General features: G+C 42.6%; 1 protein-coding gene across 12 annotated transcripts in view; it reads right to left on the minus strand.

The window, feature by feature from the left end:
- LARP4 (La ribonucleoprotein 4) overlaps nt 1–23,181 on the minus strand; it is a 36,971-nt gene extending 13,790 nt beyond the window's left edge. Inside the window, exons 1-12 of one of the 12 annotated variants that reach the window (XM_083427485.1) lie at nt 20,848–22,489; nt 18,421–18,635; nt 14,343–14,447; nt 12,507–12,654; nt 9,752–9,904; nt 6,786–6,861; nt 5,519–5,655; nt 4,680–4,783; nt 3,601–3,711; nt 2,685–2,738; nt 1,281–1,490; nt 344–447 (exon numbers count right to left, since the gene is read on the minus strand). In XM_083427485.1, the coding sequence (XP_083283611.1) occupies nt 344–447; nt 1,281–1,490; nt 2,685–2,738; nt 3,601–3,711; nt 4,680–4,783; nt 5,519–5,655; nt 6,786–6,861; nt 9,752–9,904; nt 12,507–12,654; nt 14,343–14,345 (1,100 nt within the window). In that variant the 5' untranslated portion in view covers nt 14,346–14,447; nt 18,421–18,635; nt 20,848–22,489. Of the gene's footprint in view, nt 1–343; nt 448–1,280; nt 1,491–2,684; nt 2,739–3,600; nt 3,712–4,679; nt 4,784–5,518; nt 5,656–6,785; nt 6,862–9,751; nt 9,905–12,506; nt 12,655–14,342; nt 14,448–16,432; nt 22,495–22,587 lie in introns of those variants that run through there. The other 11 variants (XM_083427487.1, XM_083427481.1, XM_083427486.1 and 8 more) reach the window with 11 other exon arrangements.
- Between the last annotated feature and the right edge of the window lie 4,282 nt (nt 23,182–27,463).

The raw sequence follows: 27,463 nt of genomic DNA on the forward strand, positions 1-27,463 counted from the left end.
ATTGCCTTCAGTACAGGGGTGGAGACATGCTTGTAGCCAAGAAGCAGTAAGTGTCCCATGGCCCATGCATATCACAAGAACAGCAGCAAATCTTATTGCAAACTACACCCAAGACTTGTGTAGTGGTGAGCTATAGCAAATACAAATTTATGAAGCTGTTTCCTAGCTAATCCTAGGAACAGTGGAAGCAAATTCTAGCTTGGAATTGAAAGTTCTCTGAACCGGAATCTGTCTCCGAATGGCTAAACAGACGGAAGGGAGAAAGCTGCATTGATCAAAAGAATGGCTACCAAGACAGATGCAGTCATAGGTCTCCCAAAAAGGGTGTGGCCAGTTTTCTTACCGGTTTCTATGGAATGGGCGAGCTATACTTAATCCAGCAGCATTTGTCTTGTACGATCCTGGTGAATTGAAGCCATTCACAAATCCACCGTTAGGAAATGGAGCCTGCAGCAGACACAAAGTATATATCAAGAGGTAGCATAGAGGACTCATCCCAATGAAAACAAAGCTTCTTTAACTAGAAAACTGAAGACCACAACAGTATATACTCAAAACCAAGCATGGTTCCCTACCTCTACATTTCCACCAACTGTATACATTTCCCCTTTTACCAGAATACTTAGCTGTGGCGAGGTAATGCTATACCGAGTGGAGATGTTCTCCTTAAGAGTATGTAAAGGCTAGAAAGTCAGGGCTCACATAAGAAGGCAGGAAAATGGGGACAAGATATGTTAGCTCAAGCAAGGAGAGAATGAGAGAACCAATGTGGGGTTTTTCTATATTAACAGCAAGAATTTCCAGAGTTTCAAAGACAGGGCTTGCTGAGGATAATCTTGCATAGCAGGGCTTCTTCAACATCTCTCCAAACCCCATATCCCAGTGGCTGTAAGTGTGAATTTCTACAGTGATTATCTATCACTAGTTTAAAATTAAAAGGTCTGTGTGTAAAGGCCTCGAATCCTCAGTAGCTTACTTCCAGAGCGACTAGCAGAATGCTGAACATTATTAAACCCACTAATTGTAGTTCATAGTTCAGAAGGCTCAAATTTATTATTGTTATTCCATTGCAGAATCTCATGGTTTTTCAAGCAGGCCTTTAAAACCACTCAGTAATTTTGAATAAGACAGTTTATCTGTATTTAGTACTGAAAATGCTTAAAGACTATTTTTTAAAAATACTCAAGTGGTATTTAATGACATAACAGTGTTCTTCTGAAGCCACCGAAGAAAGATAAACCCAGGTGACTCACACATGAGAGACTTAAGCATAAGCTTACCAGTGGTGTTTCAAAATAAGGTGCAGGGTTTGGAGACCATGTCTGAGGCACAATACTGTAGATGGAGTACTGCTGAGGACTATATACAGGCTGCATAAACAGTGGTGAGGCAAACTGTGCTTGTGTTTGAACAGGTTGAACATACACACTGGAATCCACTACCCGGTAACCATTCTTGGCAAAAAATGTGTTGATGGCTTTTATCCTGGCCTGTAAAAGGAAGATGAAACCACAGCACATTTACTATACATGGTGACAAAGCCATTAAAAGGTCTGTATCAGAGTAAAAGGAAAGAGGAAGCCACATTTATTTGTACTACTTCCTTCATCTATCAGGTTAGCCTGCAGAACTAGCTTTTACAAATTGCTAAGAATGCACTTTACAATTTGGTTTGCTTCTGGGATGAAGTTCTATATTACAAATACCCAATATAAGACTTCCTTCCAAAATGTCACAACAACTAAAACTGACTATTTAATCTAACACTGTCATTCAATATTATTGAGACAGATCTGCTTAGTAGGTATGCTAGCAAGAGCAAGCAGTTCCACTAATGCTGGAATGAGGAGCATGATTGACCAGGATTAGCATGATTCACCAGAAGGTGGGATTGTGCACCTGCCAAAATGCTCTTTGCAGCTTTGCAAAGCACCGCTTGAAGCAGACTCTCCCCCACATCAAGGATGTGCTACCCTCTCGTCTCCCACTTTCATGGTTTGCTTTGGCCATAGTTTAATGTTGTTCGGTTCGGTTGGCACTATGAATAAGACTAAAAAGTGCCTCAAAACCATGTCCGCAATGCAATCCTGATTAGACTTAACTGTAGTCAACTCCAGTAATGCTAACCATGCTTGAAACCAGGGGTGGCCAACCTCTGTTCAAGCCATAACCACTCCCCCTACACCTGACCATCATATACAATGTCATGTATGCGGCAAGTAGTTGTGACTTGGCCAAAAGTGGGCTGCAGGCACAGACAATCAAAGATGCCTGCAAAGCCTTCTGCAAGACACTTTGAAGGCCTGGCTATCAGCTGATCGAAGCCCTGACAAAGTGCAGCACACAGCTCTTTGCAAGCAGTGACAATCAGCTGACTGTTGTCCCCTGAAGAGAGCCTGCAAAAAACAACAATCAGCTGGGATCAGCTGCACTAGGAAGTTCCCCATCAGTCCCATCCCAATGTTAAAAGTTGGCCCTCTTGGTTGTGGGAGGTGGGGGAGTGGAGACGAGAAAGATCAAGATCCCGCTGGTTCCTGACCCTTCCTTTAAACCATGATTAAAATAAACCAATTTGGAGAGAAACATTACACCTACACCAAACTGGTATTAAAACCACAGTGCTGAACCAATCATTTAAATACTGAAATATAACTTAAGATCCGAGAATACTTGAGGCAACTTACCATTATTGGCTTGCCCTGAAAGGTTTTAACTTCTTCCCGTAAATATTTAAATGCCTGTACAGATACAAAAACATTCACTGAGAGACTCACTTTGACAGAATTACACTTCAGAGATATTGGAAAGCTTATGGAACTATCTGCATAAATACAAACTGAACTAAAAAGAAAGAAAAACAATCTGGCTCCTTTTACGGAGGTTACTTGAGGAACAGTTAAGAGCTTTGCCACATAAAGTGTTACATTAAAGCTGGGGTGGCTGGTCTGGTGGCAGTCCTCCAAACCTTTGCCTCTAGCCCTCAGAACTCTTCCCACACAATCTTCACTAGCCTGTGTGCTTTTGCCAGGCTGGAATATGTCCTAGACCTCCTGATAATGCCTCTTATTTGCTTTGATGAAGGACAGAGTGTGAGAGTGTATCTAGAAACCAGCCTACTCTACAATGGTTGCATTTGATTTGTTGCTCCACCCTCCTTTGCTGCCAGAGTGTGAGAGTGTATCTAGAAACCAGCCTACTCTACAATGGTTGCATTTGATTTGTTGCTCCACCCTCCTTTGCTGCCACTCACCATTGGCATGTGGCCTCAGTAAAGTTGCCTGGAAGGTCATGTGCCTCTTGAGCTGAAAGGGTTTCCTACCCATATCAAGGCAGCAAATACACCCCTGGAACAGCTGGGATATGCCCATTCTGCTATGCCACCCACTCCCCTCAGGTAACGGAGGCAGTGTTAATCAGTTGTGTGTTCTTAGCTGCCTTCAGTCTTCTAAAGTTCTCTCCCCACTTCTCAACTTCTGGCTGCGTTTACATGATTGCTTTGAGAGACATAGGTTTATAGCTGTTCTTGGCTGCCCTCACCCGCTAGGAGAGGACAGAATATAATAGCACTGTAAAATGCTGGCCACCACACGATTTTCTTACCTGCTGTGCATCAGTGTCTGACTGGAATGTAACGTACCAGTTGTTATTGTGAGCAAATTCACAACTTATCACTTTGGGGCAGCTTTCATTTTTAAACAGTGCCTTTACCTCCTGGAGGGGGAAAAAAGACTATTTCAGTAAATTACAATTGCTGTATAGGTTTTTGTGACATATTATCAACTGGGACATTGTACCATCTATGAAAAAAGTCAAAGAGAGTGAATTAATATATATGCAGAACTATGTTTATCATCTTTATTTTTAAACATTTTGAATTCCTACTGGAGTACAAAATGCTTAAGTTCAGTGAAGCACTGTTACATAAATGTGGAACAGTGCATTTAGCAATCACAATAAGAAACATTACTTTGCTTCAACTTCCAAACAAGATTGCTAACAATCTGTAAAGCCACCATGTGATCTCCTAAGTCAAATAGGCTTCCTGCAAAACAAAGCAACCTTGTTCCAAAACAAATATCCATATCCTCAGCTCTTGTGAACTAATATTTCACAACTAAAAAAAATCAACTTCTCAATTTTTTAAAATGCCATTGTTAAGGTGCATTTAGTATCGGTATGGCAAATGCTACTCAGTTATGCTTTACAAAAGCGGAAATGATCGCTACCAAATATTCCAAATCTCCCCGATAGCCTGGAGGGAGTTATTGCGATTAACCAAGAATAATGCCTTAGAGAGTATTGCCTTACAACAATGCACATCATTCTAAGTTCTCAATGGGAAAAGGAAAGCTTTCTGCAGGATTGACATCTTAAAATATCTTTAATCCTGAGAGGTGATTGGCTGCTGTGGGTGGAACTCAACGCCGTGCTAAGGAGATCTTTCCATCAGGACAAGCATTTCTGTTTCCCCGACAGAACAATCTCACAGAATGGATTTGAAGGTGGTGCAAGGGGAGGAGAGGGGGAAACCCCATTATGCTACCATGAGCCCTTGTGCTGACTTCTGCAAGTGCACCAAGCCAGCTGAATCTGGTCCTTTCTATCCAGATGAGTTTCCCTGCAGAATGGCACTTTTTTCCAACTTGTTATATCAATGGAATGCTTGAATGTTTTCTTACCTCTACAGGTGTTGTTTCAGGAATCTCGCGGAGAATAATAATGCATCGTTTGTGGTTTGGCCTAACTTTTTCTCCTCGTTCATCCACTTGGACTATAGGAGTAGCTGAATTTAAAAAGAAGTAGTAGCTAAAGAATAGCTTTTAAACTGCCAGAACCAGAAACAGATACAACACAACAAGACCCTAAGAACGACATACATGAACCCTTTCGCCCAACTTTCAACTTAAAATCTGAAATGGCTAACTCAATTCACTTGATTCTCAGTGCCCACAAGCTCTGCTCATTCTCATGTTAATCTTTCCCCTTTTTGGTAAAGAAGTTTCAACCAGAGGAAGTAGAAACCAAAGTAGGAATTACTCCAGAAAAACCCAGTGCAACAAATCTATGGGCAACATCCAGTGACGTTCTCACTTCCACACTGCACTTATGCCACAGGACTTGCAATTCTCCTTCACCTCTCACCAGCCTCCATAACATGAAAATTTGCTCAAGGCCCTTCAGACCTCTGAGGAGAGAAAGGTTAACATGAAAATGAGCCCCACTGCAGAAGGAGACACTCACTGAAGCTACATCGAACCTCACCCTGGGGCATGAAAGGGGAAGGTAATTATTTCCCTTCAGTTACACATAGCTCAAACATAATAGGTTTATGTATAGGAAGGGCAGGAAAGCAGTCCCAAATCAAACAGTGCAGTTTCACTTTAAGGGAGTGGAAGGCAGCTAAAAACAGCAACAAGTGCCTTTGGTGCAGACATATGTTTCTCAGATACAGAAATGCACCTATCTGTCCAGGGGTAAATGCATCTAAAAATACAGCTACGAAAAGAGTTTGACATACATCTTAGTACTTCCACAATTAGATCCATATTAGTTGTCAGTTTCTTAATTCCTTCCATGTTGGCGATTGTCCATATTGGAATAAATTGATCACTGTCCATTTGAGACATCAAGTAAAGATCCTTGGATAGATTCTCACTAGAAATAAACAAATAAGCATCTTTGTAAAATTATACCCAGAAATCAGGGTGGCTTATAGGGACAGTTTTATCAAACACTTCAAAACAGTAAGGAAAAATAGAAACTTTTAAAGATACAATGTTTTTGTATAGGATTATACTGTAGACATTCATGTAACAGAGATATACCAAGATCAGAGGATGGAATCATACACATAATGAAAGCAGCAACATAACATCCTTTTACCAATTTGTTCTAAATATTGATACAGTATTACCAATACGTGTTGCCTATTACTACAAAGAAACACCTGGCTTATGGTTTTGGCCTGGTTAGTGAATGCTGAACTGTCAGGAGCAGCTACCTACTGATCTATAGACATTTATATCCAACCTACTTCACCTTTGGGCAGTTCACAGTATCAATAAAAAATACAAAACGACAGTAAGATGCATCCAGCAAAGATGTCCTGTTACTGCAAGGATGTCCAGCTCCTCACCTTCCTCTCTCCTCTGCCCTTGGGCCCTCCCATGCCACCCCTCAAAATCTGTTCCGAGGTTTCCCCAACCTTCTGGAGCGTATCTTGGGGGAGTAGGGGGCACATGGAGAGAGAAGGAAAGATGCAGGTTCATTGCACAGACAGAGGTCCTTGCTCTAACGGGAGCACTTTATGGGATGCAACCCTGAAGTAATAGAAAAATAGGCGAGCACAAAAACTAGAAAAAAAACTATCAGGGAGCAATATAAAATCGCTACAAAAACAGCACTAAAATCCAAAGGAGAAAGGAAAACATTTCAACAAGCAAACAAAAACTTTAAAAGGTGACTTGCATTTCTTTTTTACAGTAAGAATTTCAGAATCTTGACTGGGTCAGGAGGGGAGGCATAATACCAACCTCGTTCTGTCACAATAGCATTGTGCCAAATATTAACAGGAGGATTCAAGAGGAAACATTTGCTTCTTTTTTTAAATGGACCACTTGCATAAGAGTCCTTAAAGCAAAGGTAAACTGCCCTCCAGTTATTGTTGGGACTCCATGCTGGCTGGAGCCAATGGAAGTTGCACTCCCACAAACAAATGGAATACACCATGGCAAGAGCCAATATCTAGCCCTAGTTACATTTACCAATACATTAGAGTTCAATACCGTGAGAAACAGAACTCCAATTGTTTCTTCAAACATTCTTTCAAGTCTTCCGGAGAAATGACGGGGCTGCCTTCATCTGAAAAAAATGTATTCGAGAGTGAATTACTAATATTTTTTCTTTTAAAAAAACAAAACAAAACAAAACAAAACACCCAACATACAGAGGAGGGGGCAGAAGTGCAGGTTTAAGAACTGCCATCCTTCTTATCCGATATATGGTACAAGTTTTGCTTTAAGGTATTGGCTATATTATATCTTTTTACTGAACTTAGAAATGTACAGTATTCTTGTGTATACTTTTCATTGTATATATGTGTCAGGGGACTGCCATCGGAACAGGAGAGGGAGGCAGGGGGGCGTTTGGGATACAGAGAGCCTCCTAAGCTTCTGAGGAGCAGTTCCTCTTCCAGCGAGGAGAAAAGCCACACCTCCAATGGAGAAGAGAGGGAAGGGGCCAGCCAAGTTTGGAAAGGGCTTGAAGATGCTGCTAAGAGCACCAGCGCCTCACCTAGCGCCTCACCTAGCCGAGATTTGGAGTGTCTACGTTCTTATGTTGGGGGAAAAGCCAGAAGAGGCCACTCCCGGATTCTGCAAGTGACTAAGACAGACATGAAACTTGTGTATCTGCACTGTAAATAATTTGCACAAAAAAACCTGCAAAAGACAGGTCGGAGTCCTGCCTGGTTACTCACGAGCAACCACCACACAGCATCTGACAATATGTTTTTACCATTATGTTGCACATAGCTCTAGGCCAGAAGTGATAAACTGGCAGATCATTATCTTCCCAACCTCCTGTGTGGCAAGCCACCCATTGAATAACTAAGAATTAGGTGAAATCAAATGTGTGGACCAAGGTACAGCCCACAAAGCACCAAATGTCATGACCTGCCCCACACCTGACGCCGTATGATGGCAGCTGGGCATGGCTTGACCAAATGGGAGGCTGGAGGTACCCCAGCACTGCAACAGGTACTTTTAGTAGAACAACAAAATATAAATTTATTGTTATTAAGTGGTTTTATTACAATGATCTAGCACGTTGGAAAATCCATTCTGATATTTCTGCTCTAAACAGAGATTCCTGGATTGCTTTATTAATGGCAAAATCTGTTTATAGCTCCTTCGCACCTCAGCAAGCAGAAACATTTCAAAGCTTATACTGGACTTATGAAGTCAGGCCTTCTAACCTACAAAAGATTTTACTATTTCACCTACCCTAAACATGTCCAATTAAGTCACTTGTGACACAACCAAAGAAACAGGGATGATGAGTGCGAAAACAACAGCTTTCTGGTTTAGAAAAAATTCACTGCCTGATCGACCGGGCACCATGGTTTAAAAGGTGGCATAAAATTAAGAGTTTCTTTTCATTTCAAGTTAACATGAATATTGTAACTGAGGAAAGGTAGCTATTAGTAGCCTCACAATAGAGAAGAAGAAGAAGAAGAGAAGAGTTTGGATTTGATATCCCGCCTTTCACTCCCTTTAAGGAGTCTCAAAGCGGCTAACATTCTCCTTTCCCTTCCTCCCCCACAACAAACACTCTGTGAGGTGAGTGGGGATGAGAGACTGTGACTGGCCCAAGGTCACCCAGCAGCTGCATGTGGAGGAGCGGAGACGCGAACCCGGTTACCCAGATTACGTGACTACCGCTCTTAACCACTACACCACACTGGCTCTCAAGACATGTTAGAGGGCTATGGATGACAAGCTATGGTTAATCTGAGTCCAACTGTGAGTTCAAACTGATTCTGGTCTCAGCTCATTCAACTTTTAAATGATATAAAGGAGACTGCCTGGAAAGGTATAAGACCATTATGACACAAAGGAAGGTGCAAAACATACAGTAATTTGTGGCACATCTTTACCCTGAAGAAGTTGATAAAACATCCAACTATTTACTATGAGGGTGAAAACTGCCATCTTGGGATTTGATAAGTCAATTTTCTCTTTTGGGTAGTTTCAAAGATGCAGAACTCCCATCTTTTCCCCCATCCCAGTCTGTGAAAAGAAACAGTGCCCTGAATATATGCATGATGCCTGCTCCTTGTTATTACACGTTACATACAGCACAGACATCTCATGGGAAGGAAAAGCATACATGGAGCATCAGTTCCTTCCCAGTCAGAACTTAATGTCCTGTGACTTAATCCCCACCACCCCTCATTTGAAATATTACACACTGCCAGGTACACAAAGGAAAGTTCATGGCCACATCTGAATGAAGAAACTGGTTTATATGTGCTTAATTCAAAATGCGGTGTCATTTATGGTAGCAAATTTTACTGCAGTGTGACTATCTTGCCTAAGGACTGTAAGCAACCAGGGTGGGGTGGGGAAAGCACCATCTTCATAAGGGTTTACTATGTAAAAAAAATACTAGCGTCAACTGTATATGTCTATAAACATGATCTTTCAAATTCAATCCAAGGAGAGGAGTCAATACTTTCTGAAGACACCAGGCAAGTCTACAAGGTCACTGACAAAGACTATAACATTGCATGACACTCTTAGAAAGACTGTTTTATTTTCCCCTGAAACAGTACATCACCTGTTGCTTCCCTTCCAGGCTCCCTGAAGCTTTTTCCTAAGTGCCACTGTCAGTAGTTCTTTGATCTCGCTCTCAGAATATACCCCACTGTACTACCTCTACACGTTGTCTTCCAAGCTGCTCTTTCAACAACCCTACTGAGGGTTCTAGAAATTCAAGGGAATGTCAGAACATCCTGCATCTTTAATGACAAGCATGTGTGTGCATTGTGTGGAAGGAAACAAATAATGTCACTATTCTAAATCTGAGTTTTGATGATAATCCCCATGCAGTACACATGAATGGACTTTAACACAGAATATATGTAATGGATATTGCTGATGCAAAGGGTAAAAACATACAATTTGAATATCCAGAAAAACAGGGAGGTACCTATATTTAGGGGCTCTCGCAAAGTAGACTGGAAACTTACCAGAAACATCATAGAGTTGGTATCCAAGTTCTTCATGTGTCAAGACCATTCCATTAGCCGCGGATTCCTCAACACCTGAGCTGTTTGATGTTTCACAAGATGAATACATTGTGTCATACCGCTTAGCACCATCATCTGCAACCTCAGCATTACCTGGCACAAGTACAAAAGCCATAAATGGGAAAAAGCTCAGGTTGCAAGCAATGAAAATGCATTTCCTTCCATTCTTATTGTATCCCACTTTTTTAGACATTTCCTTCACAAAGGAGCTTACAAACGTCAACAAAAACCAACTCCTGGCAACCATCAATGTTACCATTACAAACAATGTAGTTTTATACACCTGTACACACAAACACTGAGTATGCAGGGCCTTTTATATATTATTTGCTCCCTTTATCCAGTTTCAGTCAACTTTGGATTAATGGAGAAGGCTGAATTTAGAAGTCCCTTCTTCCCCCCCCCCCCCACACACAAACAAATACTAATCGTGGATTAAAAGTACATTATTTAAAAGTAAAAGGTAAAGGTAACGGTACCCCTGAAAGTTAGGTCCAGTTGTGGACGACTCTGGGGTTGCGTGCTCATCTCGCTCTATAGCCTGAGGGAGCCAGCGTTCATCAGCAGACAGCTTCTGGGTAATATGGCCAGCATGATTAAGCCGCTTCTGGCGAACCAGAGCAGCGCACGGAAACACCGTTTACCTTCCTGCCCTCTACTTGCACTTTGACATGCTTTCGAACTGCTAGGTGGGCAGGAGCTGGGACCGAACAATGGGAGCTCACCCCGTCATGGAGATTCGAACCGCTGACCTTCTGATCAGCAAGCCCTAGGCTCTGTGGTTTAGACCACAGCGCCACCCGCGTCCCTTATTTAATAAGTATTACATGCTTATTTTATATATAAGAACAGCTTTGAACTGCTGCTGAGGTTACAAAACATACTGTACTTAAGTAACTGGTCGAGTTCTTATCTAAGAAGTGATCACAACTGCCAATAGCCAAGATTAAAATAACCAGTTTTAATACTCAACATGTTTCTGGAAAAGTAGAAAACTGTGTGTGAAACATGCTCATGTGTGTTACAGTGATGTAGAAAATTTTCTAGGTAACATTTTTTATTTCCTAAGTTTCCTATGATTTCCTAGTAACAATGAATGGATGACACCTGCAAATAAATATCAAGCTTTTACTAAGAGAGCTGTTTATAAGGGCAACCCAGGGGACAATACCAACAGTAGTTTCCCTTCAAACGGCTTTCTTTCTAAATGCCCATGTTCTTGACAGGTTTAAGCAGCAATGTGGGAATTCAGGAAAGGAGGGAGAAAAGACAAGCACATGGGGTGATGAATATTAAGGGGAAAGACTGGTTTGTATGGTGGAGCTGTATGTGCCCCTTCATGCAGCACTTTCTATTCCAAATAGAAAGTCTGGCAAATAGAGATTTTGAAGCTACTAAAGCAAACTCCATAAAGACAGCAGTTTTCCCTACCCACTTTCTCTGGTCTATCTGAACTACCTTTCCTAAGAAAATGAATTCCTTAGCAGATCTTGTTTGCTCCAGAACCTGCTGCATTAGCAGGAAACTGAAACCTAAAACAATTGTTCATTAAAGTATGAATTTAACAGGCAACAGAACAATCAAGCAAAACAAGGTTAACAGCAACCTTGCTTCTCCCTTGAAAACAGCAACTACTTGCAGCAGAGAATCTCCCATAGGTAGAATTTATTCCAGTAATTCTACATTTCCCTAAACTTCAAATATGAAAGGGATGATGGGCTACATTTCACACTTCTTGCCACCAAGAACTAGAGGCCACACAACTAGAGGCATTGTGACATTACATGTAAACTGCACATGCTTAAAAATCCTAGGAATGTCTACTTACATTTCAAAAAAATCTATTTCCACTAGAAATATGTGGGAAAGCACTAAAAGTGGCTGGTGCCATAAGAATTCAGAACCAAGTTCTTCTTAAATGCAAATAATTTTCAAGCTGTGCATAATCTTAAATATCACAATTCTGCCTAGATTTTCACCATTCTTAAATTGTGCAGGCGTTGTTTTGCCAATGTGTTTACCACGCACATGATCTAAGGAATAATTCAATCAGCTTGGGTTGTATACGGCCCTCAGCTTTCAAACTTTTTGTTCACAGGGTCACATGTTCACTAAAGTTCAGAAATGATGAAAAAAGCTCAAGGAAAAGGTGAGAAGAGAAAACAAAGGGAACAGAAAAAGGCAAAGTGAGAAAGAGATTCATTTCTGTACATTTAGCAACTTGCTTCCCTCTCAGCGCGATACTTGGGTCATCATTGGGCCTTTGTAACTTTTTAGAAACACTCCCATTCCGGAGTACTAACCATGTGAATATCTTCAACACACTTCCTCACAAATTCACATATATTTCTATCTAAGCCAGGGCTGGAGGACCCACGGCTCTCCAGATGCTAGTTCCATCATCCCTAGCCACTAGTCATGCTGGCTGGGGCTGATGGGAGTTAAAGTCAAACAACATCTGGAGAGCCACATGTTCCCCACTCCTAATCCAAGCAAACCAGCTGCCTCTTCTGAAGCTGAAGTAGTGCCTTCTGTTACAGACAACCAGCGCCCAGAAGCAGCTACTGTGCTTTCAAGGACAAAAGAACTGGTTGCTTCTTACTGCTGGATTTAGAGTCACACTATAACCACAATCCTAGCTAAGCAAGGGATTAAGCCATTGTTCATATTTAGAAGTATGGTCTTGACATCTTACCCTCTGTACTATTTCCCGGCACAGCTGCTGTCTCTTGCCATGATTGCTCAGTGCCATTAGTTGCTGGTGCAGCTTCAGAGTTTCCTTGCATGCTTTCCTGCCATACTTTTGCATTAGGATTTAAGCTGGCACCTTTCGATGTTACCTGCTGAGAAAACAGAAGATGTGTATTAGCAAATAACAAGACTTAAAAGGTCAGGAATATTTCTTCTGTTAAGCTTTGGAGATCCATCTCCCATTTAAAAAGAAGTGGGCTGTGGCCGTATTACAAACTAGTTAAGACTAGTGTGAAAACTCAGTGGGGCAGATAATGGAGTAATTAGGGGATATAAATTTCCCACAATTTCTAAGCAATTCCATGGGGTGAAGGAACCCAGTGTAACAGTATGGCTTTCTTAGATTCTTGTAAACCGCTGTGAAAATATGAAAGCACCCCCCCCCCATTCACCCTGCCCCACAGTCCCTTGGTAAGCACTTTTTATCTCCTACTACCACCGCAATAACTTCTTTGAGTCTGCATGCTGGTATTTACTGCAGTTTGCACCCCTCCCCCCAAAAACCCACTATATGAGGTTTTAGGTTTGATAAATACATTCCTTAGTGACCCCTCCCTAGACCACTGCTAGGCTCTTAAAGCAAGGGTGCGAACCTCCAGCCAGATTTGGCCTGCCACAGAACCCAATGTGGCCCCCAATTTTCTGCAAACCCCACAAACATACCTCATGTATGTAAGATGTGGGGCAGAGAGAAATGCTGCTAGATCAGCTGTACAACCCAGCTCCCCATGGAAACTCAATTGCACAGCTAATCCCTGAGGAAAGCAAGGTTGAAATTATCACCTATCACCGTGGGCAATGAGTTCACCCCTGCCTGACCAAATCCCCATGGGGAACTTGGTTGCACAATCAATCCCTGCAGAAGGCAGCTTTGCAAGCCCAATGCTCAGAGCTTTGCTAAGTGCAGGGCTGGCAAAGCCCCTTGCATTGCAGTTCCCGTGCACCTGATAAACAGCTGGCTGTCAAGAACTTCAGAAGTGCTGTGCAGTGTCATCAGACATCATAATGCTCCAGCAAGGGAAGAATCAGACGTCCACCTTAAGCTCCCAATTGTTCATTTGAAGCTCTACCCTTACTCGCCCCATACCTGACATCAGGTAGGTGGGTGTGGCTTATCCAAAATGGCCTGGTGGGTCAGGTTTGGCCCCTGGGCAGGAGGTGCCACACCCTTGATTTGGAGAGCTGGAAACCACAGGAAGGGAGAGGGCTCTTGTGCTCAAATCCTGCTCGTTGGGTTTCCCAAGGGCAACTGTTCAGCCACTGTGAGAAAAGGATGCTGAACTAGATGGGCCATTGGCCTGATCCAGCAGGCTCTTCTCGTTTTCTTAGTAGGTGCCAAATTTGATAAGAACTATGCAGTCTCCCATGGAGCAATTCATCCTATGGATAAGTATATTTTCATTGCTTTAACAGCACCTCATTGCAAACACCAACATTCTAAATATGTACCTAACATCAGTGTAACCCACAGACAGTTTTTCAATAACGCACCCTCTCTTATCAGTAAGTTTAAAAAACTATGAAGTCCAAGAACTCTTAAGTCAGAAACCAAAAATATTATGAGGAGCTTCCAGGTATTCAGTTGTCTGCATGTTTCAAGGGATCAGGCTGGCTTATAACCACACCTTGCCTCATTGGCAATTTAACTTTCCCCCCAGCTTCAAGAACCTGCTCTCTGGAAGATGGGCTCTCCTGAACAACAGAAATATAATCTGCAGCAACACACAGGAAGATACGGCTCTTTATTAAGACAGTATAATGATACTGAACAAGCACTGACCATCTTGCCACAGAGAAGCACAGGCCAGAGAATAAGGAAGTTGAATTCCAGAGTCTAGCCTTCTGGAGTCTCTCTAGCATCAAGGAGTGGCTTTAGTACCATACCCTGTCCATAGAACAGAAAAAAAAACAGGGCATAAGGAAGCATTATGGATTGCCACATATATAATTTTGCCCCCACCAAGATCACAGTACAACTAAACATCAGTATAGCTTTGTGAACTAAACACCTATGTCTCCCAAAATATGAACTGGCTTCACCTCCTCCGATCATATTCGAAAGGCTTGGAACAGAGACATGGGTAAAACAGTGAGTGACTGAGAGGATTCTTTCTCAAGAGTAAGGTACACTCCAACATAGCTGGTTTTAAAATCACAGGTCATAACATCCAGTTTGAATCCAGTCTCAATCAGTTCTGCCTCCCCCCAATGTATCCAGCGTCATACAACTGCATAGTCATGGGAAACTGTTCTACTTCATTAGCAGAAGTGAAGACTTGTGACAGTACAGAAATGCAAAGGTTAAAACAGAAGCCTCAACCAGAAACTGGTACCCCATCTTCCCATTCACATTATTTTTCTTCCTTATATTTTCGACTAGATCTCTGATTCTGCACGCCATTGTCATAAATAATTTAATAGAACTATGTATAAAGGTAGGCATGCCAAAGGCACAAATTCTAACATAAAAATAATAATAATACATAACATATTATCAGGCTTCCCTAACCTACCACCCTCCAGATGCTGGGACTCCAAACCCCATTAGCCCAAGCCAGCATGACCAAATCAGAGACTATGGAAGTTGTTATCCAACAAGATATGGAAGACAGAAGATTAAGAAGACTGCTGTAGTTGTTCTGTTATAGTAAGAAGGAATCAAAACCATATACAAGGTTTTAACAACTTTACAAGATACACTTAAAAAGTCTTAAAACCTTGCCTTCCTCCCTTCCCATCCCTGGGGAAAGCTGACATAAGAGTTTTCTGATTATCATTATAGTATATAATAAATAACACCTCAGCCAGAGCTGAACCTATTCCTGCTCCCATAACAGCCAATGATATATAGCAGGGACAGGGATGTGCACAATGTGATTATCACATCACATACATCCCTTACTAAACATTATGGTTAAGGAAAGAGGCATAGAACTGGGTCTGCTTTTGAGCAGGACTCATCCACTTCTACACTGAGAAATCGGTGGAGATAGGAGTGAATCCGTACAATCATTTTGAGAAAATACGGGACCCAACAAAAACTACTCTTTTGTCCAAGAATTGCAACTGGATTGCTTTCTTCATGCAGGTGAAAAGTTCCAATAAGGTTATAGCTTCTAGAGTAGCCTTGAAGTTAGGTTGTGTTTATTAACTATTGGAGATGGAGATGAGTAACCTCAAGATCTCCCTCGTACCTGTTTTTAAAGTTTCCACCTCTCCACAATCATAGATGCCTGAAGTATTGCGAGAATTAACTTTCACACAAAAAGTGTGTGAGAGAGGGCTAGAATAACACACACACAATATTCAGTTTACAATGGCACGTCCAAAAGAGCTCATAAAACACATCCTCCTGCAGTTGATAAGATTTGTGATTTTTTGCTTTTCTTATTGCATTTTCTTTCACCTGTTCTGAGCACTCCAAGTTTGCACCAGCTTAGCTGCAAATCAGGCTTCGCCAAGGAACTAACTTCGATCAGCAAAAGCGGCCGGGGGGGGGGGGGAGAGCAGCAAGGACAAAGGTCTTTTAAAAAGTTATAGTTCTGAATGTTTTGCATATTCTTTGTAGCAGTTTTTACACATATAATGTGAAATGTGTTCTCTGAGAATAGTGCTGAAGAAAAAAACGCAAAGCCACTAGAGGCTGAAAGCTTCAAGTCCTGTAGTGATTGCTGGTTGGTAATTACATACATACTTATTCTTTCACTATCATGAAATATAAATTCCTTCAACAAGCACTGCAATATAGCTATTAAAAAAGGAAAATCTTATTTTTAAAAGGTGAGATTGCATTGCACATAATGCACAAGCTTCCCAGTGAAACAACCAAGACTACACAATTTTTTAATGACTGGCAACCTTTTCACATACCTGCAAAGTTATTCTAGAGAGTCTCCCAAACTTCTTATAACTGTAATGACAATCTAATAATGGTGCCTTTTGAGTGCTTGCAAAGCCATTTGCAGGCCAATTAAAGTCGTTTCTAAGCACCAATAATCCTCAGAGAGCAAATTCAAACTACAGTTTGGAGGAATGAAGCCTTGCTGCACCAACTTCCTGCTTCCGTTAAATGTCTAAATTTCATACATGAGGACTTAGCTCAGGATGAAATCCAGTACATGTTACCAGTATGTTACCGCTTATTTCTACTGCTTGTTGCCAAAGCATGATTGAGCAAAAACAGTAAAAGCAAACAGCAAAATCCTACATGTGCCAGTGTCGAAGTTACAAAACTTGTTACACAAGGATATCATTCAGGAAATACTTTTCAGTAACAGCTCTGCAGCAGCTTCTTGGTTTACAATGCTTAACAAATTTCAATAATTTCCTCCTCCTTTGCATCACTGCAGGTGGTTGGACTAGAAGAACCTCCCAACTCTACAATTCTATGACTAAACCATATACAAATGCAACTTTTCCCATGCCTTTTAGGCATATTAGCATTGTAATAGCTGGACATGAAATATTGTTTTGTGAAGTGACCAGATCTAGCCTTGCTACATGGAATACAGGATTAGAATCCACGCACCAGACCACAAGGCTTAGCAGGCTTGTGTCCTGCCTAGTGACGGCCCAAGTTTCAGAGATCGCCTCAGCCACACACACAGAGCCCTGGACTCAGCAGAGGAGTTCTGGGGGAAGCAGAGGTCAGATTCTGCAATCCCCATTCTGCATGCTTTTCTCTGGATCCAACCCAGAGGGTTTAGTAACAAATATACTAAACGCCTGCAATCCACAGTCCATCCCTGAACAGATCATCATTAGAGTTCTGCCAAACAAGATCAAGACGGGCTGCACTAAAGTAACACTGGCAAAATGAAGCTCTTGCACTAGTTGTTACCTACCATTCCCCACCCATCCACACTCACTTTGCGTTTTGCACATGCCTGACTTAACTTTGCAATGCAGTTAATATTCAAAAGGGTGCCATATAAAATCAATTATCAAGACTGCATACCGTGCATTTCTTTCACTGTCTGATGTGTCATGCAGTTTCCACTAAAAATTCAAACCACCACACATTTCTATGTTGGTATCACTCATTCACCAGTCTCTAATATTTTTGGCTTTAGAACTATGATAACAGGAACAAAGTAGTATTGTTGCTTTGATTTTTTTACCTTTGTTCAGCATAGGTTTATTATTTTTCCAACAAATAAGTTACTCAATAGTCATTTTACTGTACTTAAAGGTTAGCTATGCCATAGCACCACTTTTGAGTATTTCAACATATACTTTACTAAACTCATCCAAGAAAAGGAGATGCATTATTATGTAGATAATGAGAATCTGTTATTCAACACTCCTAATTTATAATGAATCAGATTAGGAGATACAAAATATAAACATGAGAAAGCAACCAATATGGTAGCAGTGGGGGCCCAGCCAGGTACACTTGTCCCAGGCCTCAGGGGGCTGGGGAGGGGTAGGGGGCGTTGTTTAAGTTTATAACTTTATTATAACAAGACTCCTGCCCAGGGCCTCAGACAAGCTCTGCATGGAAAGGTCTTCAATATCAAAAACTGCTAATTGACAGTCCATGAGCCAAATCCAATTTATCACTAGCCCAGTGGAAGTATTGAAGGGGGGAATGATTTTGCTTCCCAGTCTTAGCTAACACTTTAAAGCAAGGAGTGGTGGTAACAGCTGCACTTTTTTCAGCCACATTCATGCCAACTGAGCTAGTATGCATTATACAGACAAAGCAGTAGAAGGGGAAACACGCATGCAGTTGCTAAGCAACTATGGAAGCATTCCCCATCACTTCCAGGTTAAGAGGAAGCATCAAGAGATGCTTGTATGGTTGCCAAACGACCACACAGAATCCCCTCTCAGCCTCTTTCCCCAATGAAGCTTACCTAGTTTGAAAGTCGCACAGCTGCAAGAGGCAGAGAAGAAAAAGAGATAGTGACCTCTTAGCACTGTGTTCAGCACTAAATTGACTTCCCAGTTCAATCTCCATGTTATAACAAGATGGCAAAACTTTAATACGTAAGTAAATAAAATTGCAGCCATCTTTAAACCAACATGGGCAATTCATTGGATTTGAGGTGTCATTATAGAGGCTAAGGTACTGATAAAGAAAAAAGAAATGAAGATTAGCTGAATAAGAAAAATCAGGAATATCAAAAGAAATTCTTAGCTTGCATTCTTGAATGATCCACTGCAATTAAGTATTATTTGCAAGCAAGTATGTTTAAAATTGCATGTCCTCCTAGAACTCTTTTACTTAACCATGATCACTATGGTCATTAGCCAATCAGGAATTGGAAACATCCAGTTCACAGACCAACCTTTGCCCATAAGGTCAAATTTGGCCCAGAAGGCCATTTTCCCAAGCCTACTTCCACCTCTCAGTCAGCTGTTGGTGGGTGGTATCAGCTGATGGTCAGGGTTCAGTTCTGCATTGGCTGCACACATCAATTCCCCTGCTGAGAATTGGCATACACAGCCAAAGCAGCGGGATTTAATCCACAATCATCAACTGAGGAAGGGAGATTAAATCCTGCTCAGGCCCCAGAATGGAGCAGGCCTGAAGACTCTGCTCATCAGTTGCTGAGCAGACTACAATTCAGTTGGGTGATGCTTCACCAACACATTCCCTGCAGGAAAAATGCTGTTAAAGCAGAACCCCTCCCCCTAACATCCCACAGGGCAACCTTGAGAGGTGAGGAAAAATGCACACCTATCAAATCGCCTGACAACCTCAACACAAGTGGGTGGCTCCACCCACCTGCAAAAGTACGCCTGTGGAGAGAGAGGAGATAAAGTTCTGGTTCACTAAATCAAAAAGGTTCCCCATCCGTGAGCTAGAAGATCTTGCACAAGGTACACAAGTTAAATAGCTATCAAAAATATAGCATGTTGGTAACATGCACAGTTGTACCTTGGTTATGGAACAGCTTAGTTCCCGAACGTTCTGGCACCCAAACGCCGCAAACCCAGAAGTGACTGTTCTGGTTTGCAAACTATTTTGGGAAGCCGAATGTCTAACAGGGCTTCTGCGACTTCCGATTGGCTGCAGAAGCCACACTTTGGTTTCTGAACATTTAAGTCGAATGGACTTCCGGAACTGATTTTGGAACGGATTTTGGAACAGATTGTTCAACTTCCAAGGTATGACTGTACTTGAAATCAAACTCATTTGCACCAGCTCTGTTGCAAACTGATGATCATAAATGGCTCTGATGTTAAAAGAAAACGCTTCACTGCACTAAAGGGAGCCGTCCAATTGTACTGAAGTTCAAACTACAACCATTCCACAGTTGTGGAACAAAACAGACTAAAACAGTAAGAATGCACCACAAACATTGTTGTGGGGGCTAGGTTCATCATTATAAACAAAGATTTTTTTAAAAAAAATGAAAGCCTCACCATAGGCACACATTTAGAAGAGTTTGGATTTGATATCCCGCTTTATCGCTACCCTAAGGAGTCTCAAAGCGGCTAACATTCTCCTTTCCCTTCCTCCCCCACAACAAACACTCTGTGAGGTGAGTGGGGATGAGAGACTTCAGAGAAGTGTGACTAGCCCAAGGTCACCCAGCAGCTGCATGTGGAGGAGCGAAGACCCGAACCCGGTTCCCCAGATTACAAGTCTATCACTCTTAACCACTACACCACACTGGCTCTCTTTGTATGAATTACAGCACATTCCTAGGCATGTTTACTCAGATGTAAGCGCTCTCAGATAAGTGTGTATAGGATTGCATCCTTAAAAGCATGCATTTTCAGTTATTTTATAAAGTGATAAGCTTGCATGCTTGGGAAAATCAATTTATAAGGAACAAATGACGAGTCATTACAAACAGCCATACCATTTTCCCAATAGAAGAAATTAAAATAGGAACAGACTCTTCCTCCTGGTCTGCTTATATCCATTTTGGTTTTGGTTTTTAAGATAGGTAAAGTATTCTAGCACTCCAGGTGTAATGGCTACTACTGCAGCTGCTTATTTATTTCTATGGTAAGTTTTCTTAATTAGTCCTTAGCCTTCATATCACGTTTGCATCTAAATGAATGTGATTCCTTATGTACTTACTGAGGAGTAATGCGATGACTATACATGTATAGGAATGTGCTGTGAATCCATATATTTTCTGACATTTTGCACACCTTGGAACACTAAGAGTCACAAACCCTTTTTACCTAAAGTCAATCTATATTGAATAACCTTTATACTACTGAACAGCCACATTAGTCCACCCTTTAAGTGCTCATGAGGCCTGTTGGTGAAACAAAAAAAATTATAATGTATGACTTATAAATAGGTTCTAATTACACACCTTTGTCAGAAGTCAATGGTTCTGCTGAAAACGCATTTAAGGCATTCACTCTTTCATCATGCATTATTTTAATGGGTGCCTGAGGCTGTCTTCTAATACATATTTACTTGTTAGTAAGTCCCACTGAAGAAAGTCCCACTGGATTCAAGGCATGTATAAAACTGATCTACAAGTAAGACTCCAAATAAATATTTAACACAAGAAACACTTTTATACTTTCTTAATCTAAGTAACTGCTTATCTTATCACAAGAAAGATTGGAATTGCATTTGAAAATGTCATTCTCCATTTTGACTTTGCACTGTTTGAAAACAGCCATATGCTACATACAACTCCCATTCACAAACTTTTCCTTCTACAGTAATAGATTTACACAGTACTAGAAGATACAAAGCTATATTGTTTAGTTACGAGTAACAATATTATTGCAATAATCACCATGTGTTAAGTTCTTCAAATAAGAAAACCGATTAAACCCATCTCGTTAAAATCACCTTCAGATCCAGAAACTACACCTCTTCACCACTCAAAGCGTGCTGTTTATGGGCACAGTTAAGCCAGCGCCAAGTTGCTAAGTTGCAACATTTCTACAATAAGAACAATACAATCTGGAATCTACTCAAAGCATTAGCTAGGCAAGAGAAAGAGAAAGCCAGGCAGTCAGCTGATTATTTTGCACTCATGCCATGTGCCTGCGGTTGGGGGGGGGGAGCTATTTGGGCGGAGGGAGTAAAAAAGAAATCTTCCAGATTTTATTTTATTTTATTTTAAAAAGATAGGAGGATATTCTGGTGAGGAAATAGTTCTAGTAGTATCTTCCTTCCCCGGCGCGGGCCTCAATGTGTAACCTTCACACGTGCCCGGCCATGTTCCACGCCGCAACCACCACCAGAGCAACTTTTACAAAAGGTCATTGCAGTGCCTTTCAAGGCCTCCCTTCACCCGGGCTTTCCCCAACCCCCTCCACGCGAAGCAACCAGCCACGCACAAAAAAAAAAAAAAGAAGCTCCCATTCTCACACACACGCACAAACGCGGCCGCTCCGTTTCTCAGCACAGGCCAGCTGGGCCCGGAGGCCTGCTTCGCCTTCACCCTCCCGAGCCACGCTTCCAGCTCTCGGGAGCCTTAAAAGTCACCCAACACGCGCACGCACCGCCGCCGGCCTCGAAGGCCTCCAGCTCCTTCCGACGCCTGCCCTTGGGGGGGGGCACACCCACACCACCCGGCTCCCCCCGCCGCAAGCAGCAGGGCCGCCCCTCGGGACGTCTATCCGAGCCAGCCAGCCACCCTAAAGCCCCATATGCACATCTTAAGCCACCGAGGCAAGAGACCACCCCACCCACCGCCGCCACATTACCCGCCCGGCGGCAGCGTGAGCTTCCTGCGCCCGCATGGAGCGCCCGGGGTCTCTGCGTGAGAGCGAGAGCGCGCACGTGCGGCGGGGGGGGGGGGTGTGAATCAGGGAGGGAGGAAGCGCGCGCGTACTGGGCACCTCCCCTCCTCCTCCTCCTCCTCGCACCCCCCCCGCCCCCACCTTCCCTCAGCTCAGTTGATGATTATCCCAATGTAAAGGGAGAGGGGAGGGTCAGGCGCAGAGATTTGCTGTGTCAGTCCCAACCCCCTCCCCCCCCTCACACGCGCAGCGAGGGCGCGAGCCGCCTCAGAGTCACGTGCCTCAACACGGGCCAACCTCCCCCCCCCACCGCCGCCTCGCGCGCACCCGCTCATTCCCTCACTCACCTCCACGAAGAGCAGCATCTTCTTCCTCTCAACCTCCCAACCCCCTCCAGTCTGCGACCCTCCCGACCCCGAGGCCCCACCCCCGCCCCCCCGTCGCCGGGAATATTCTTCGAGACCCTCCCCGCCCGTCGCGCTCTCCACCGGCGACAGTCCAGACTCCGCTCTAGTAGCCGCGCGAAAAGGGCACAAGCTCCGCCTCCCGCCGTCGCCTCCTCCGGCCTCTCCACCAGGGCTGAGCCCTCCCCCTTCTCCCTTCTCTTCCGGGGCAACCGCTAGAAGCGCTTCCGGGCCACAAGCAGGACACTGAGGAGCCCCATAGCGATGACCCAGCCGGAAGTAATGGCGGCCGCTGGGCCGGTAGCTGCACGCGCGGCTGCGCGGCAGCCGGAGCGTACCATTCTTTGAAGCGGGGGGGGGGGACGTTGCGGCTGCTTTTTGCAGGAACCATTCGCCGGACTTGGAGGGGTGGTGGTAACGCAGTGTTTGCGGCCGCGAGAACAGGCGCCCATTCCCAAGTGTCGGAAACTTGCGCGTTCCTATGTGGTGGACATGGATAAAAAGAGTATTGGGAAATGATCTATAATGAATTGGGGGGGGGGGGGCCGGGAATGTTTAAAAGTACTTTTCTCCACTCCCGCTCCCAGCCTGCGAAGAAAAACAGATTTAAAAGTACTTTCCGCCCCCCAACACCAGAGTCCTTTCTGTTGGGGATAATTCAGACTGAAATTCCCAGGTGTCAGAAAAAGCTATTTATGTATGCTACAACGGCGGCCCGTGTTTTGTTAGCCCAAAAATGGAAAACAAGTGAGGTCCCAACCAAACAGGAATGGCAACTTTAATTAACAGAATATGCACAATTTGCAGACTTAACATATAGAATAAGAGAACAAGACGTTTAGAGAAGATTGGAAAATGTTTATTGAATATATGGAAAATAACTCTACAGCTGAAAACTCTGGCAGCATTAAGATAAATTCAACAGTAAATAGGTTTTTGATGAATGCAGTAATGGAAAACTGATTGGGATGTTTTTGTAAAATATCAAGGGATTTAAGATATGTAATATGAACCATGGAAAGAGAAAAAGGGAAGTCCTGGATAACTTAAGGACGTAAAAGGAGTATCTGAAATTGTAAAGCAGAAAATTTAATAATAATTATTTTTAAAAAGGAAATGTGTTCTTTTGCTTAGGCTGGGTTTATCAGCCTTATATGCACTTCCCTCGCCCCACCCTCCGCAGCCTAAACCTTTGTGGATTTTCTTAGGCATGAGTTCCGGAGCAACAGCTCAACTAAAGTGTCACAAAAACACAGCAGTCTTGTGGCGGCACCTTAAAAGAGCAATCGAATGTGCTACAGCGTCACTTTTCAACCCTGTGTCATGAAAGCTCGCATCTGCAAGAAGTTCAACGGTTCTTCTGACATGCCCCTAAAAGCCACCTCGTTTTCTGTTGGGTTGTTGCATCGCAAGCCATGCTGATCGCTATGGGACCTGCCAATACGTATGGGACCGGGCTGCTGGTTTGCCAAGTAATCCCAGTCTTTGATGCGTTCCATGTGTCGTGTGTCTGTTGTGTAAAACATGCGGGCAACATGTGACACCTCTGTTGGAAAGTGTTGCATTGGCTGCGGATTTGCTACAGGGTTTTGCTGACTGTGTGGAAAAGCCTTACATAGTTTTGGAGGCAGGGGACATGAGAACCTGCCTCTCCCCCTATAATCCATCCCAGTCACACATTTACTGGTGGTGCCACATTCCCATGCAGCAGTGGGGTTTCTTTCTAGAAAAATAGGTGCCGGTACTCACCATGAAGTTGTTACAGTAAGTGTCACACTTTTTAACAACAACAAAAGAGATGCCTGTACTGTGTACCCTTGAGTAACCCCTGAAAAAGGCACTGCCTTGCAGTAAGAACAATAATAAGAATAAGAATAATTTTATTTGTACTCCACCCATCTCACTGTGCTGCCCCAGCCACTCTGGGTGGCTTCCAACAAATACGAAAGCATAATTAAACACCAAACATTAAAAACAGGTCTGCCTTCAGATGTCTTCTAAAAGTTGTATAGTTTTTTAACTCCTTGACATCTGATGGAGAGTGTTCCACAGGGCGGGTGCCACTACTGAGAAGGCCCTGTGCCTGGTAAAGCATGCCGTGACTAGAGCACATGCCTGTAGCATAGAAGCACCAGTTCTCTGGAATTCCCTTTGAAGAGAAGCAAACTTTGACATTACTATGTTGAAAACCTTTCTTTACTCCCAGGCATTACCAAATTATTCTTATTTTATCTCTGCTGGTTTAAATTCTTGCTGGTTTTTATGTTTTTAATGCTGTTTTATGAGTGGTTTATGTGCAGGAGAGCATTAGTTGCTGGGACTAAGTCAAATTAAACTCACTGGGGCTTCCTTCTGTGTTGACATACATAGGATTGCCATTCTGGATTTGTTTGGGAGGAATAATAATAATAATAATAATAATAATAATAATAATAATAATAATTTATTTATACCCCGCCCATCTGGCTGGGCTTCCCCAGCCACTCTGGGTGGCTTCCAAAAAAATATTAAAATACCCAGGAAGGGTGGGATATGAATCATTTAAATAAATAATGGTCGTTACTCTGGAAGAAGTAGGCTTCTTATACAATAATGAATGCATTTGTCTTTAAGGTGCAATGGGGCTTTTATTTTAATGCATCAGAGCGTCTGCAGTGGAGCAAAGGGAATCTCTACCTATGAAGTAGCTCTACCTATAGAAATCTATGTCTGCAAATATTTTGCACATGTGCAGATCTGCTAATCCCTATGAGGCACCTTGGTCGGAGCTCAGCTTGATGTGGTTAAAGTTACCTGACTGGGCAGACATTTGAGCATTTGATGTACTAATCACTGCAGGATTTCAGAAGCACTGCAGCTTTGAAGATCATCAACAAATAATTGTCACCTAATTATAGAACCATCATTACAGAGCATTATTGGTAAAGCAGGAGGTGGGGTTCTTCAAGTATTAAAGCGGCCAAGTAATGAGCCAAGCTCTAATTGGACTGCTCCACTTATTTTTCTGATCTTCATGCACCTATTATTTTTCGTGCGCAAAAAAATGATGTATGTTCTTGTCTTGTTCATTTCAAAAAGTGGAGAAGACTGAAGTTTGCTCCTTGTTCCCAGTTCTTTACTTCATTGATAGCTCCATGAGCTGCCTGAACTCAAGTTTTATTACTGCACACCAAAATAAGCTTTGGGCTAAGGCCAAATAGAAGGGATGCGGGTGGCACTGTGGGTTAAACCACAGAGCCTAGGACTTGCCGATCAGAAGGTTGGCGGTTCGAATCCCCACGGCGGGGTGAGCTCCTGCTGCTCGGTCCCTGCTCCTGCCAACCTAGCAGTTTGAAAGCACATCAAAGTGCAAGTAGATAAATAGGTACCACTCCGGTGGGAAGGTAAACGGCGTTTCCATGCACTGCTCTGGTTCGCCAGAAGTGGCTTAGTCATGCTGGCCACATGACCCGGAAGCTGTACGCCGGCTCCCTCAGCCAGTAAAGTGAGATGAGCACTGCAACCCCAGAGTCGGTCATGACTGGACCTAATGGTCAGGGGTCCCTTTACCTTTACCTTTTAAGGCCAAATAAGCCTATATTTTACACTTCCAATACCTTTGAGATGCGCCAACAACAAAGTGTTGTTTTTGTGCAACATGTTTTAACACATGGTGATTAAGAAACTGGGCATTTCCCCAAATTGCTATTGTGGAGGAAACATTTCAATTGGAAATCTCATTTTGCATCTTTTGAAATTTAGTTTATTAAGCGAATAGTTACAAACTATAGGAATGAAGCACAGAGTCATCATTCATGTTCTTAACAGGTTTAACAGGAAGTTCAGGTAAAATCATAACATCACCCATGTGAGATATTATTGGATGAGGAGACCTCACTTCTTTTCCATTTACAGATGCTTATCATGTTCAGTCTTAGGCAATGTTCCAAATGTATGTATACCATGACTGGGGAGGAGATTGTGTTGCAGAGTGGTGCTTTATTTGTATAAAAAATAAAGTTGTGTCATGGGGGGAAAAATAGTATTATTATGCTGATAAACTTTGTGGTGGGTTAATTTTTCTGCAACTGCTATGAACTTTTTTTTTTACACATAAGACTTTGCTTAGGTTGGCAAAAGTGTTTAATTCTGAAATTGTCAAGTAGTCTGCAACAAGCCTAAATGTTACAAATTCCCTGGAGATAATATCTGTATTAATATAATTAAAAATGACATCAATCATTTTCCTGATATTGTTGTCCCAAGACAGGGGGTTATGCAGATTTATGAATTCTACATTAATAATAATAAGAAGAAGCCACTCACAGAAGCAGAATTAAAAACCTAGATATAATATGTACAGATAAAGTGATTCCAAGAACACTAAGTCATCATAGCTAAGGGTGGGGGAGGTGAATTATGATTAGTGGAAAAAGTGCTTCCCGCAGACCTATTTCATCGTTCCTCCAAGGAGGAGATCCAGATCAAAGGAAGTAATAACTACCTCTCTATTCTGCCATGGTCAGATCCCCACCTGGAATTCTGTGTCCAATCCTGGGGACCACAGTTTTAGAATATTTAGGATATTGACAAGCTGGAACGACGTGTACAGAATAAAGCAGTGAAAAGACAAAGGGACTTGAAACCAAGCCTTATGATGAATGGTTGAGGTGTTTCTCCTGGGGAAGAGAAGACTAAGAGGTGATATGATACCCATCTTCAAATATCTGAAGGGCTGTCACATGGAAGATGGAGCAAGCTTGCTTTTTGCTGCTCCAGAGGGTAAGACCTAAACCAATGGATTCTAATGACAAGAAAGCAGATTCCAATTGAAGATTAG

This window comes from Podarcis tiliguerta, assembly GCF_965153285.1.
Source record: "Podarcis tiliguerta genome assembly, chromosome: 2".
Classification (NCBI taxonomy): domain Eukaryota; kingdom Metazoa; phylum Chordata; class Lepidosauria; order Squamata; family Lacertidae; genus Podarcis; species Podarcis tiliguerta.